The following is a 16,139-nucleotide window of genomic DNA, read 5'->3' as shown; positions in this document are numbered from 1 at the left end:
TAGAAGCAAACAGGTCATTTTAAATCTGGAAAGTTCAATTAGTTAAGTGCTTTGGGATCAGTACTGATGCCTCAGTTATTTATAGCCTTTATTAATGACTTAGATGAAGGGATGAAGTGTAATGTTTGCTGATGATACTAAGAAGGTGGTAAACTCTGAGGACATACAAAAGCAAACAGTTAGACTAAATTATATGAAAGGATGGCAGACAGAGAACAATGTGGGGAAGTAGGCTATCCACTTAGGTAGAACAGACCAGAATATTATCGAAATTGTGTGAGATTATTACATGTTGCCTTCAGAGAGATTTCGATTTCCTTATCAAAAGGATACTAAATGCTACCTTGAGGATACAGCAAAAAAATATTAAGTAGAGTAGAATGTTGGCCTTTACTGGAAGTGCAAAAGAGTGTTAGAGTAAAGAAGGCTTTCTACAACCTGGCAAGGTTTTGTTACAACAACTATTGAAGAACAGGGTAACTTAGATGAATAAACTCTTCTCAGGCTTCCAGCTGAGTACAGGAATCAATTATAACCACTATTTCGATGATAAACTTCACCATCTTCACCAGGGATGATGCCCAGGCACGTTTACTTCAGTGGTATTTATGCTCTCATAGTCCACCTCTCCTGATTGGTTAGTTCTTATCCAATCAAGTTTCCACTCTCCCACCTTGTTTACAATTGAATTCCAGTCCTTACATAGAGTGAGACCTTCGTCTTTGTAAAAATTCTTTTCCTCTAGTTTTATTTCAATGGTATCCTTTACCAGGCTGTCCCAAAAGCCATTGGTTCAGCACAGTAGTTCTGTGCCATCTAAGTCAATCCTATGGCTATTGCAAATGCAAAGTTCAGCCTCCACCGATTTCTCCAGGTAATCCAAACGGATGCACCTCTGAGACAAGAGAAAATCTGTAGATGGTGGAAATCTGACCAACAGTGAGATCTAACGTAGATTTGGAGATCACTTCACCGTGCATCTATGCTCCGTCTGCCAGAACAAGCGGGATCTCCCAGTGGCCATCCATTTTAATTCTACTTCCCATTCCCATTCCATTATGTCCATCCATAGTCTTCTCCACTGTCGGGATAAGGCCACACTTCAGTGTGAGGAACAACACCTTATATTCCGTTTGGGCAGCCTCCAACCTGATGGCATGAACATCGATTTCTCAAACTTCCAGTAATGCCTCATCACCCCCCCCCCCCTTTCACCATTTCCCATCCCCTTGTCCTTCCCTCATGTTATCTCTTTGCCCGCCTATTGCCTCCCTCTGGCGCTCCTCCCTGCCCCCCTCTTGAACACCCCTTTTTCATTCTTCCATGGCGTCTGTCTATTTCACCAATTAACTTCCTAGCCCTTTGCTTCATATTTCCCCCTCCAAGTTTTACCTATTACCTGGCATTTCTCTCTTCCCTCTCCCCACCTTTCAAATCTACTTCTCAGCTTTTTTTTTCCAGTCCTGCCGAAGGGTTTCAGCTCGAAACGCTAACTGTACTTTTTCCCATAAATGCTGTCTGGCCTGCTGAGTTCCTCCAGCATTTTGTGTGGGTTATACCTCCTGTGCTCTTTGATGCAGTTTTCCACTGTGCATTCCGTCTGGGCGATATATGGTGCTTCTCATTCACAGAGAATCCTGTCAATGCCAGCCGACTCGAGTCTCAGGTCTTCTTTGACCTGCATAAGCTGTAGTTTGAACTTCCTTACAGGTTTCTGGATAGTATTAATCCAATATTTCTTCAGGATCCTGTCAACACTTCCAGAAACCGTGGAAATATAGGGAAAATAGGTGGTAGCAAAGGGTTCTTCTTCATTATTAGGGTAATTTAGGTTTCCTTATTTAGAAGTTTATCTTGGGAAAGGTGGAGGTGCACACGGTAGAGAAGGCAGCCCTGTGGAAAAAGTCGACCAGAACAGGTCTCTAGTGCCTGAAATTTAGACTGAGGGATGATTATGGAGATGTTTTGAGGATATATTCCACTGAAGGAAAACGTAGAACCCTCATGATAAGCGTCAGATAGATAACTCAGAAAAGGTGAAAGCTCACTTTCCAAGTTAATACCCTGGGTCAGGTGAAGCCCAAAGAAGCATTGTTGCTTCAAAGTAACTCTAAGATATCTCCAAAACCGCAGATGTTCTGTGCTCTCCAGGTAACTTGTATTTGTTTGAAGGAAGCATTCAGTCCAACAGGCTTTTGCTCACTCCATGTCAGACAGCAACAATAAAAGCCTACAGCAACTGCCATAATAACATGTCCAATGTTTGTGGTACTGATGTGAACAGCATTGGAACAGCCTACACAAACTGTAAAAAAAAAACTGAAGACCAGGTTCTGATGCCTCTTTTATTTACAATTCAATCTTATAATGAGGTAAGTATTACAGTTATCATAGCCAAGTCTGATTTTGACAAGGAGCTTGGTTGTCAAGTAAGGAACAACAAAAATACAAATCATAAGAATTAGATTTGACATTATATAACATTTAATACAAAGAAAACTTTTGTGACAGTGTGAACATTTACTTCTTTTAATATTTTCTCTACTTAACAGATGCTCAAACTTAGTTTCATGGTAAAGGGAAGAAGAAAAACAAACTCTAGAGACTTTGATATTTAATTGGAAGATAAAATAGTGTCTTGAAATATACATGTCAAGATCACAACACACTAGAACTAATAGATCTAGTTTACTAACCTAGGCAACAGGCCAACCTGGTAATACCTGTTTATTAGAACAATTGTTGCAAACTACTCAGATTACTGGAGAGAATTCTTAGGGATAGGATTTATGAGCATCTGGAAAACCATGACCTAATTAGAAAGAGTCAGCATAGCTCTGAGCAGGGCACATCATGTTTTACTAACTTGATTGAAATTTCTGACAACATGACAAGAGTATTTGATGAAGGAAGAACTGTGGATGTTTGTCTGCATAGATTGTAGTAAGGTGTTTAATAAGGTGATTCTTGGAAGGCTCATCCAGAATATTAAGATGCATGGACTCCATGATGAATTGGCCTTTTGGATTCAAAACTGGTTTGCCCATAGAAGATAGAGGGTTGTGGTTGAAGGGACTTATTTTAGCTGGAAGTCTGTGATTAGTGGTGTTTCACAGAGACCTGTACCAGGTCCTCTGCTCTTTGTGATGTATATAAATGACCTGGATGAAAATATAGATGGGTGGGTCCGTAGGTTTACAGATGATATGAAACTTGGTGGTGGTGTGCATAGCATACAGCATGATTAGGGTCTGTTCCAGATATGGGCAGAGAAGTGGCAGATGGAGCTTAACTCAGCCACATTTGAAGTATTGTACATTGGTAATTCAAATATAAGAGGCAGTACACTGTTGAGGGCAAACCCTTTAACAGTGTACTGTTAAGGATGATGATTGCCAGAGGGATCTTGGGGTCCGTGTTTATAGTTCCCTAAAAGTGGCCACACAGGTTGTTAAGAAGGCATATGGCTTGCTTACCTTTATTAGTCAAGGTAGTGAGTTCAAAAGTCAAAGCTATGTTGCAGCTTTACAAAATTCTAGTTAAGCTGCATATGGAGTGTTACCTTCAGTTCTGATTGCTCCACTATAGGAAGGATGCTGAGGTTTTGAAGAGGTTGCCGAAAAGATTTACCTGCATTAGAGGGCAAATGCTACAACAAGAGGTTGGACAAACTTGGATTGTCTTCTCTGGAACAGTGGAGGCTGAGATCTGATAGAGATTTATAAGATATGAGAGGCATAAGTAAAGTAGTCAGAGCATCTTTGACAAGGTTGAAATGTCTAATACTAGAGGGCATGCATTTAAGGTGAGAGTTGGGTAAGTTTCTTTACACAGAGAGTGGTGGGTGCTGCCTGATGTAGTGGTAGAAGCAAATGCATTAGGAACTTCTGAAAGATGTTTAGATGGTCACATGAATGTGAGTCAAATGGAAGGATATCAACATAATGTAGGCAGAAAAGATCAGTTTGATTTGCCATTTGATTACTAATTTAATTGGTTCAGCACAAAATTGTGATCCAAAGGGCCTGTTCTGTTCTGTGTTCTGTGATTAACTGTGGTGCTCATTGTTCTGGTGCAAGATAATTGACCTGAAAGATTAAGATTGTTCCTGTCATCCGAATGCTGAGTATTTCCAGGTTATGGTTCAGATCTTTAGCACCTGAAATTTTACTGTTTTTCTGTTCATTGTTCATGCCTCAGCAGCAGCCCAACATCTCAGTGACAGCTACAGCTAAAAGCTAGGCTACAGTACCTGTGCACAACTGACAGGAGAGGTGATTTGTCTTTCGTGCTGATGTTGGCAGACATTTGACAATAGGAGTTGATCTGGGAAATGGACATCACGTTCAAATGTAAACATTTTTCCAATTTTGGGTGCCAAATTTTCTCAATTATTATGACATAGAAAGAGGCAAGTTTGATCATACAGTCAGTGCCAGCTTCCAACAGAGCAGTGGCAGGAGTCCTTCCTATCTGATTCCCCTCTAATCCTGCTACCTTTGTTGCTCACTTTGCAGATCAATTCCTCTGCTTTCTTTTGCTATGTACCTTTAAATAGGGTTAGATTACAGCAGCCACTTATCCATCAGAACATCATTGGGATGCAGTCTCAGGAGGAATATGCAAATCATGCAAATTGAAAAATCTCAGGGAAGGAGAGAAATGATCTATGCAGAGTGACCAGGAAGCCCTGCAGATATCCTCTCCAAAGGCAATGAGAGGTGGTAATGGGATGAGACAAGACCGTAGGCCCCAGTGCAGCAGACTGGGAAGTTCAATGCATCCATCTTCAAATGCTAGACTGTCTGGCATACCTGCCTTAGACATGAATAAATGCACCACGGCCCATTGCCTCCTAAATATGTTGTACTCCAAGGAGATGTACAGTACTTTATACAGTACCACATCTACATCATTACAAATGTATGGAAGCAACTAATCTAAATATAATCCTTGAATTCAAGACAAAGTTCTCCACCACCTGGAAAAACACTCTGTTGACTTCAGCTCCAAAAAGCACCAAGCTCTGCAATGCAAAAACAATACCCATAGCAGTAATTAGTAACTTACCGGCATGGAGTTGTGAGTCCCTTGAACAGCATTAGTAGCACTCATTCCAGTTGCTGTCCATGTGCTCAGCACGGCAGCTTATGGAAACAGTGTCGGCTGGAAGATGAAGCTCCAAAATAATAGTGCTAATGGTAAATCTGTGCAGTTATTGTATAAGACTGTCATTTGCTGCACACGTGATAACGCCTTCTTCATCAATTTGACATCCAGCATGACTCACACCACAAAAGCAAGCGTGCACATTAGATGCCATATCAGAACTGAATCAGCACCCATAGAAGCCAATAATAAAACACAAAGTCCTAGGCTGAATTTTGCTGCCTGTCATTTCAATCTTTGGATCACATACCCATAGATTCACATTTCTACACACACAGCCCCACAAAAGCATTTGTACACCAGCACTGATCCAGGTCTTATTTCAGTAGTTTGTTTTCATATCTCATCTTTCCCCTTTTGAGCCAGTTTTCATGAACATTGCTTGCTGTCACATTTGAAGGTACATGAAACAATTTTTGAAAAAGTTCTAATAAATAATACTATCCTTCACTCTTAACTATTATGCATTTTTTAGAAGAAAATTAGGAAACAGGGAAGAGCAAAAACACAAATAACCATTAAAATTACCATGTCCACAGACTATGAAAAATCACCTCACCTTGGATTGTACCCAAATCCATTTAATCCCCTGAAAGAGAGGTCTGCATAATACAGTCCCTGAACACTAAAAGATAATTATGGAAAAAAACTTACAAAATATCAGTCTATCTCCACAGTTCCACTCCCTCAGTGCAGCAGCACAGGAACCAGTGGGGATGTATTTCAGCTTTACTGGAGGCACTTATTGTTAGATTTGTGTCAAAGGAAAGGAAGTTTTGGAAGAATTTTAAGTAGTTGGTAGAATCATGACTAACCCTCAAGTGCCAGCACAGAAAGTGGAGAATTTGAACATCACTGACAGCACCTTCGCTTTTGGACGTTAGAGCTGTTTGAAACACAGGAGTCCTTCTACTTAACACTGCCACAGGTGTTTCTTGTCCAAAATTATACCAACCAACAAACTCTAATTTAGTATTTACCTCCAAGATCATTTAGTCTTAAATAAAATTATTTGTGCCAATAATTGTCCTTACATTCACTATATTCATTCATTTAAATCCCTTTATATTAACTCGCATAATCTTTATTTAAAAATAAGAAGACACTTTTCTATTGCTCTTCCTAAGAAAATATTCATAGATTTATGAAGCAACAAAATTAAAACTGCTTACCCAGCTACTTATATTCATTCAGCATTCAAAGAAAAATGCGTATAATGCTTGTCTTCTGTGATTCCATGAGCTAATTAGATTGGTGAAGATTAATTACATAGAATATAGAACATAGAACAGTATAGCATAGGAACAGGCCCTTCGGCTCACAATTAGTAATTGCCGAACCAATTAAATTAGTAATCAAGTGTCTAACTAAACTAATCCCCTCTGCCTACACAATGGCCATATCCTTCCATTTTCCTCAGATTCATGAGTCTATCTGAACGTCTCTTAGAAGTCTCTAATGTATTTGCCTCTACAACCACCCCAGGCAGTGCATTCCAGGCACCTACCAGTCTCTGTGGAAAAATTTTGCCCCCTCAGATCTCCTTTGAAATTACCCCAACCCGCCTTAAGTACATGCCGCTGGTATTAGGCATTTGTCAACTTGCCCCTGCAATTTTGGAAATATTCAGCGAAATATTTCTATGATAAAATATGTTGTTTTGCACTGAGATTTAAGTGCACTTTACTTCAGAAATTGTTTGTTTTTCACTGACATACATTTCATTTTAACTTGGTCCATAATTTTGTGACCCACCCTAGGGCACACTTTATTTCTTTCATCAAAACTGACAAAAGAATATGGCAGTCAATGTTATTAATACAGTTACTGATATTATTTGTCTTACAAAATAAAAACAAAAGGGTTGAACAATTATAATACCTCCAGAACTTCAATCTCAAATGACAAATTGCATTCTCATTATAAAATTGAGTGACCAGTTTTCCCCACGATAAAAATACTAGTTCTCACATATGCCATTCATTGAAGGTGGATTCAAAATTAAATACACAAACTTCCTTTTGGAAAAAAAAGGGTAACCTTTCCTTTGGATATCCTGAGTGTGTGGAGACCTCACACATAAATACACTGCATGGTTTGTGTTGCTGCTAAGCTAAAATTGCCGTGTAATCATTTGTTTGTTTATTATTACGTACTCTGAGGTTGACATCTTACAAAACATAAAATGCTTTTGAAACTTTGTATATCACAGGATACCTGCTCAAAAATGGTTAAGATTTCATGTTAATGTCATTTTTCTCAGAATGCTGCATTACTTTGGTAGTAATTTACAAAAATTAACCAGGAAGATTAAGTAAATATACTGGTTAGTTATAAATCCACTGATTCATAAGTTACTTAAATTAGTACATTAAAACAAAATTATTTCTAATATTGTTATGTGATTTGAAATGTTTCTACAAAATTATTGTAACATTTTCAGGATTTAGGGCAATTCTTAAAATCTTGTAGATTTTAAATCATTAAAAGAAAATATCAAATTACATTTTCACAGTAAGGATGTGACAATTCATTGTCTCTGTAGGATAACATACTTTTTTTGTTTCTGAGTATAATTTAAAAAGTCGTATAATTCTTGACTTAATAGAATTTTAACAGTAGAGAAAATGATCAGATTTGATGTGTATTGGTTTAATGTACAAAAAAAAGATAATTAGTCTGTAATCACGTAATCTGCCATTTGTAGATTGAAAATGGTTCAGAACTCTAGTTGAATCTCATTTAACACACCAAGACTCTGCTGTGCATCAGGCAGGATTGTTTTGAAAATGTGAACATAACTGTTAGCAGAGGTATCCATTTCACATTTCAGCATTTACCAACATTTGAAACCCACCTGGGAATCCTGGGAAAGTTGTTTCAGCAACTGCTTTCTGCTCCTTTTTGAGATTCTCTTTCCGATTTGTTGATTTGGAATCTTCAAGATGTGGAACCCTTTTAGATTTCCAACCTACATCACCACAAAGTAGATTATAGAATTATTGAACCATGGTATTGACTACCATGAGCACTATTACAACACAGACTTCTGACATGCTGTACCCTTGCCAAAGATATAACCCACTCTCCTAAGTGTACCTCAGACCACATTATCTTCAGATTAAGTGAAACATTTGCAGCTTCAAGGTCCAATGGGAATTTAAAAAATATCACATGATTGCAGCTTAAGCACTGTGCACTGTTCTGATAGGGGTTGGTGATCTTTATGTTGGTGCATTAGGGGGTGTGTTGTGTGGGTATGGAGAAAGAGAATCAGAGAAGAGGTGATTACAAGAGTCTGGGAGCTGCAGGTGAGATACTGAATCTGCTCAATTCTTTCTGGAAAGTAAAATATAAACCGTATCAAATTTTGATGTACGAGGAGGGCCAATTTAGTAATGCACATGCCTTGTCAAAATAGAGGATTTTCCTTTTAAGCATCTTGACTTAAGGCAGGTGTGACATTCCCTGAACATGTTCATTGGAATTTCAATAGCCCTTTCTAAAAAATAACTATCTTGTGTCTGGGGCAGGCAGTAGGGGCTAAGTGCTTGCTTTCCTGATTCCACAACCGCCTTGGTTGCGACCTCTTGCTGTGTAACTGAAGATTAGTAAGACAAAAGTGTTGCATTTGGTTTCTTTTGGGTACATTTTCTGAGAACTGAGGGCCAGTTTTTATTGGTCCTAGATGTTGCTGTTTTCAACTGCATGTTGATCCTACATGGCTGCATTTGGGCCCTAGAAAAGACACAGATTCATTTTTGTGCCATTTATTTTTCATAGCCATCAATTGTATATTGATTATTGAAATATTATAATTGCAGCAGAGAAATCTATTTTGTTACAAGTCTAAGCAATATTAACATTCTAGTACTGTATATTAAAAAGGCTTAAGTATAACAGATGGAATTAAGAAAATCATGTTCTATTTTTTACAATATAATTTTTCAGTTGTAAGCATCTCAGTAGTGGATATAAACATATAAATAAAAAATCATTTTTCATACATTTGCAATTTAAGTAAAATGACATCACTTTAAGAAATTCAATATCTTTAGATTCAGCTCAATGCATTATTTCTGAGATTTAAATAAAAACTATTACCATGTTGATTTCATCACAGTATAAGCTTCTTAAATGATCCCTTGAGATTAATGGTCTGGCATTTAAAGGCCACTCTTATTTACAAACCAACATGTTATTTAAGTATACAGTTATGCTATCATCTAATAATGAGGTGTAGTTGATTGCAACAGAAAATATGGTTCCTAGTGTAATAGCAACTGCATCATTAACTTTTTAAGAGGTTCCTACAATCCTTCTGTCATTAATGACTTGCTTAACAGTTTAAGTCCACTTTTAATTATGGCAGGCTGTCTTTTGAATATCAAATTTCTGTCTTTAAATTGTACTGAGTTCTTTATACGGTCTCAATTGTCACTGTAAATGTCATCACTTTATACCTTCACTAAAGCAGTGACAGGCCCACTCTTATCCCTGGCTTTATCTCCTTTTCCATCCTTTATTGTACTACAAAGATCCCTTTTTCATAGTTTACAGCTGTATCCGCTTTCCACACGTGGCAAATGATTGCCTCCATAGAGGTATTTTCTGTTTCAATCTTGCATTTTCCCAAGGGAGAACAAAAGGGACAAGCTCTCTGGAGTTGGTTTCACTGAGAAAATTGTTCAGAATTGCCTCATTCCTCAGCAGATTAACGAATGCATACAATCCCAGCCCAAGTGCTATTGTACAGCACAATTTGGCCATTATACTTTGTCCTTTCCATTTAGAAATCCTCCTTACCAATTAAAGTAATACAGCCTACCAATACCTGCTCCCAATTAAATCTGAGCTGTATTACCTGCCTTGATGCAGCTGGTCACAGATTCCTACCACTCACTTGTGTTCATTAGCCCTATTCATCATGAAGGGCTGATGGCAGGAATTCAAGCTTCTGGCTTTATTTCAGGTCTCACCAAAATTATTAGCTTTCAGTTTATGGTCCCAATAAGCACTGAATTAATTAGAAAGGACTGATCCAAGCTAAGTAATTTCTCTCCATCCACATTAGCATATCAGGATATTGCAACCAATAGTATCTTAATCAATGATTGTGCATTCAATGGTCCTTTAGGGTTTTGTCCACGTTGCTCTCACCCTTCTCTTCCCTCAAAGGGAAGAACATTCTGAGATCTGAAGTGCAGGCGGATACTGATCAGTTTAAAACTAATACCTACATAGGGTCAGATTTCACTATTTGTTAAAAACAGTTTTAAAACGTCTGACAAATTTTTGGATTAATATATAACATAAAAATCTTAACATTATTGTATTTTTTTATATAAAAGGTCTAAACAAATTAGGCTTTTTACTTAAGCCTACTCCTACCTGATGGAAGAAATCTTAGTTTTAATCCTTTTTCCACTGCTCTAGAGAGATACAATATTTTACACTGAGATTGGTAAAGGGCCCCTCATTTCAACAGTGACAGGTCTGTCAGTGAGTACTCCACAGGGTTAATGAGAACCATCATCCTTTTCAGAGCTGAATATTCGATCAGGAGGTGTCAGCACTTTAAAAATTCAGTGCCAGCTGTGTATTCCTTTATACTTTGCCGGCACTGAGTTTTAAAATTGCCGATTCCTCTCGATCTACCTCCAGGATTGAAAAGAATGCTAATTACACTGATAAACACCGATGGACTTATAACACTGGTTTAAAAAAAAGCCAGATGTTACAAAATCCAGTGAAAGCAATGATGCTTTAAAAAAGATCTCAATGGATGGTATTTTCCCTTTGCCAAGCCCTGGCATTAATATATTAAAGTTTAAGAATATCGATCTACTCTATGGCTATGTTCATTTACAATGATTTTAATATGTACATTTTATGATAATGCAAATAAGATGTATTTTGATAATTGTGCTTAATAGAAGTAAATTTATTAATCCATAACTTTTTCTGCACTTAAATAATTTCTGAAATTGTTTGCTGCTTCTAAAACAGAAGCCAGTTTATCGTTTAGTAAACTCACTCATGAGGGATGCAGAATGCAAAAAAAAAATCCGATGCTTTCTTTGAGCTATTTCATTTACATTTCTTGGGGCAGTGTTCAGTTCTCTTCTTAACAGGATTTCAGCTGTCATTCTTGTTTCAAATGATGCGATGTATTTTGAGTTATTATTTTATCTGACTGGAAGAGAGTAAGATGGTTATATTCCCTGTCCTCATTTTTTTTGTAGTTGCTGTGTAAATGTTCCAGGTCGTGACTTGGCAAGCTATGATGAAGGAAGGAGCAAACAGCAAACAGCAGAAGGTGTATTTTGAATCTGAGACACAACAAGACTGGTGACATGTTCACTCCATCTGGCAAAATGCTTGTTCAGCGCACTGTATTTAGACACTGCATTTCTATGCATCTTCTACCAAATGACAATATAGATAACTGTACTCTCCTCTTGGACACCACTGCTTTGCAAGTTTACTGAGGTCACTTTTGCCCTCTTGAAGTCTTCGGCTCAGTCCTCTGTGGAGTTTTCATTGAGACAGGGTCAGAAACTATACCCTATCAGCTGAACCAATTCTTTCTGAGGCTCCTTTGACCTGCTCGGCCTGACAGAAATGACCCTATGTAGCTTGTTATTGAGCCAGCGGCTGAGAAGGTTCAGCCTTTTCGAACTCAGTCTCATTATAAATCCTTAATCAAGCTCCTTTGATACAAAATAAAATCTTTTTGAAGCCCTCCATTGGTCAGGGTCGACCATGGGTGTTGCAGCCCAGCTGTCGGTGTGATGTGCAAGTCAGTGCAGTATGGCACGGAGAACAAATTGTTGCCCATGCACCACGCTCACCCCCTCCACAGAACTGATGCATCCAAAGGAACAGCAGAGAGCGATACAGTTTGGCATCAGCACCGTCATAGGAATTGTCAGTCTGTGTTGAACTCAACGTAGGACTGCCTTAGGGACTCCAGCTCTGGATCTTTCTGAGAGGTTTAATCCTATAGCCTTCCCCATGAGCTGCAAAGCAGTGGAGATTTAAGATCAGAGTTTTCCTTCTCCTAGATAAGCTGCCAACTATGGCTGGTGAGCCCCATCTGCCTGAAGCAACTGGATTTAAGGAGCCAGTAACCCACCTTTGCCCTTTCTCCTGTCAGTAGAAACAGTTCCACCAGGATCAGTAGCTAGGCCACTGGTGAAGGCCAGGAGCTGGACTTGGTTGTTAGAGGCAACTTGAGATGCATAACAATGGGAGTATTGGAGTATTTAATAGGTGGTCGGTGCTTATCACCACTACCACACCTGGCTGTAACAACCTTAAGGAATCTGTTAGAAAATCGTTTACTAACAAAATTATTGTAGACTCTACCATAACTTTTATCTCTTTACTATGCTTAGTGAATGCTAACTAGATTTACTGCATAAATTAATTTTTATTCATAGAGTCATAGAACAGGACCTTCTGCCCATCTACTCTGTGCAAAACTATTAATCTGCCTGGCCTCATGAGCCTGCATCTGGCCCAAAGCTCTCCATGCCCCTCCCATCCATATACTTATCCAAATTTCTCTTAAATGTTGAAACAGAGCCTTCACCCACAACTTTCACTGGCAGCTCATTTCATACTCTCACCGCCCTCTGAATGAGAAGATCTCCCTCCCGATCCCCTTAAACATTTCACCTTTCACCTTTAATTCATGACCTCTAATTGTAGACTCATCGAATTTCAGTGGAAAAAGCTTGCTTGTATTTATCTTATCCATACCGCTCATATTGTTGTATACCTCTGTTAAATCTCCCCCTCAACCTTCCATGTTCTAGGGAATAAAGTTCTAACTAATTCAATCTTTCCATATAACTCAGGTCTCCAAGTTCCAGCCACATCCTTGTAAATTTTCTCTGTACTCTTTCAATCTTATTTACATCTTTCCTGGAGATAGGTATCCAAAACTGCACACAATACTCCAGATCAGGCTCAATACATTGACTTCTGAAGGTCAATGTGCCAAAAGATTTTTTTATGACCCTATCTACCTGGGACACCACTTTCAAGGAATTATGGATCTGTATTCCCAGATCCCTCTGTTCTACCATACTCCTCGGTGCCCTACCACTGATCGTGTAAGATCTACCTTGGTTCAGCACCTCACAGTTTCTGCATTATATTCCATTTACCATTTTCGCCCCATTTTTGCAGCTGGTCTAGATCCTGCTGGAAGCTTTGATAGTCTTTCTCATTGTGCACTACACCACACCAAATGTGGTGTCATCTGTAAATTTTCTGATCCATTTTATCACATTATTATCCAGATCATTGGTACAGATGACAAAAGCCAACAGACCCAGCACTGATTCCTGCAATACACCACTAGTCACAAGCCTCCATTTAGAGAGGCAACCATCTACTACCACTCTCTGACCTGTCCCACGAAGCCAATGTCTAATCCAATTTACTACCTCATCTCGAAAGCCAAGAGACTGAACTTTCTTGACCAACCTCCCTTGCGGGTTTTTGACAAAAACATTCCTAAGGTCTTTGTAGACATCATCCACTGCCTTCCTTTCATCAACTTTTCTGGTATTTTCCTTGAAAAAACTCTATAAGATTAGTTAGACACAACTCATCATACACAACGCCATGTTGACTATCCCTAATCAGACCCTGCCCATCTAAATACATATACATCTGGTTCCTTAGAATACTTTCCAATAAATTTCCCACTATTGATGCCAGGCTCAACAGTCTATAATTTCCCGTTTTATTTTTAGAGCCTTTCTTAAACAGTGGAACAACATTGGTTATCCTCCAATTCTCTGACACCTTACCCCTGCATAACGATGAGTTAAATATCTCTGCTAGCGCCCCTGAAATTTTTGCGCTAGCCTCCAACATGGTCAAGGGAACACCTTCTCAGGTCTTGCTAATTTATCCACCCTAATTTGTCTCAAGACAGTATACACCTCCTCGTTTATCTTTTTAGAGTCCATTACCTCACTGCTACATCTCATCTATAGGCATAATGTCCATCTCCTGAGTAAATACAAATGCAAAAAAAATCATCTAGTATCTCCCCCTTCTCTTTCAGCTCCATACATAGATTACCACCTTGATCTTCCAGGCCCTTTTTGTCCCTTACTATCCATTTGCTCTTAATATACCTGTAGGATTCTCTTTTATCTTGTCTCCTAGAGCAACCTCAAGCCTTCTTTTAGCCCTTTTGATTTACTTTTAAGTGTTCTCTTGTATTTCATGTATGCATCAAGTACCTTATTTGTTCCTACCTACTATGTACCTCTTTTTTTCCTTAGCCCAGGCCTCAATATCTCTCGAAAACCTAGTTTCACTAAACTTATTATCCTTGCCAGTTATTCTGACAGAAACAGTCAGTACTCCCAAAATTTCACTTCTGAAGGCCTCCCAGTTACCAAGGACACCTTTATCATTAAACAACCTGTCCCATTCCACACTAGCCAAATGCTTTCTGATACCATCAGTATTGGCCTTTCTCCAATTTAGAATCTCATCCTGAGGGCCAGACCTATTCTTTTCCATAATTACCATTAAAATAATTGCATTATGATCACCAGATGCAAAGTGTTCCCCTACACAAACTTCTATCACCTGCCCTATCTCATTCTGTAATAGGAGATCTAGTATTGCACTCTCCAAATATATAAACAGATTACTGATTTATTGGTTTATATCTCACATTTTTACATTAAAAATTATTAAAAATATCCCCAAAATTAAAGGCCATACTTATATAAACATTTTTACATCTTGCCTTGCTGTTTTTTCCTCTATTAAGTACATATTAAAGTTTAGATTTCAGTGTCTATCTGTGCTCTGAGCTTTGAGAGTTATGAAATGTGGGGGTAGGTAGTGTGGGACTGATAGTGCTGGAAAGGGCTCTCCAGTGGGCCATTTTTACCCAGCAGCACAGTTTGTAAATCTGTTTTATCTCAAGCACTTCATGTCATTTTCATTCTAGGTTTCCCGAATAATTAGGGAGTGTGGGTGTGATGATGATGCATATGCTCAGTTTCAGCTCTGGTATTTAAAGACATCTACCTACATTTGATGGACTTTGGAGTTGATATATTGAAGAAAATGGATAGATAATTATCCCTTATATTACCCTCAGTAAAGTTGAGTACAAGGGCATATTCATATAGATACTGATGCCACCCTTAAATTAAAGACCTCAGTATTTTTACTCCAGCATATCATTTTCTTACATCTCCACTTATCCAGTCACTACCAACACTGAACCTCACCATTAAATTGTTTCATGCTTCTCCCTCATTATTAGCACAAATATTCACCACCATTGTTCAGCATAGGCCACTATTCTCATCACGTCTCTTTTTATCCTTCATTAAAACAGTGAGGCAAAAATAAATCAGGAGGACTTAGACCATCACCCAGCTAATGGATTCTGAAGAGATGGCCCTGCATGTCACCAGAATACCATAATGAATGATGGTGGAATGGGGCTTCAAGTCTTCCTGGTGACAGAATTCTACTTTGCAAAATCTAATTACCCGGTACTTGGATAAAGGTTGTGATTGAAAAGTGAAAAGTAATCATGCACATGGGCAAATATTACCACCTTGTACCTTGAAAGTTCTATGTTAGGTATTAACGTGGCACAGGACCTTCATTCGCCCATGCAGTGTTCACCAGTATGAGAAGAATAAATATCTCCAAGGAGGCCATGACAGCTCGTTCTACGCTGTCTGAGTGAAGAAGTTCCCCTCAAATATTTCACCTTTCACCCCTAACCTATGACTTCTAGTTCTAGTCTCACCCAAGTTCATTAGGAAATGGGTTTACTGTATAATACCTTGAGATTCATTTTCTTGCAGGCATTTACTGGAAAAAAGAAATATATCAGAAATTATGAAAATCTATACATAAACAGGCAAAGGCTTTTAAGCAACCAATGTTCAAAAGAAGACAAACTG

At 38.5% G+C, this 16,139-nt stretch overlaps 1 protein-coding gene across 2 annotated transcripts in view; it reads right to left on the bottom strand.

The window, feature by feature from the left end:
- LOC140726749 (PC3-like endoprotease variant B) overlaps nt 1-16,139 on the bottom strand; it is a 753,656-nt gene that overhangs the window by 553,677 nt on the left and 183,840 nt on the right. For both annotated transcript variants that reach the window (XM_073043532.1, XM_073043531.1), the window contains exon 3: nt 8,027-8,140. In XM_073043532.1, coding sequence (XP_072899633.1) covers nt 8,027-8,140 — 114 coding nt within the window. The remainder of the gene's footprint in view (nt 1-8,026; nt 8,141-16,139) is intronic.

Source organism: Hemitrygon akajei, chromosome 4 (assembly GCF_048418815.1).
Source record: "Hemitrygon akajei chromosome 4, sHemAka1.3, whole genome shotgun sequence".
NCBI classification, from domain to species: Eukaryota; Metazoa; Chordata; class Chondrichthyes; order Myliobatiformes; family Dasyatidae; genus Hemitrygon; species Hemitrygon akajei.
Note: the sequence above shows the minus strand (reverse complement) of the source record. Positions and strands in the feature narration are given on the sequence as shown.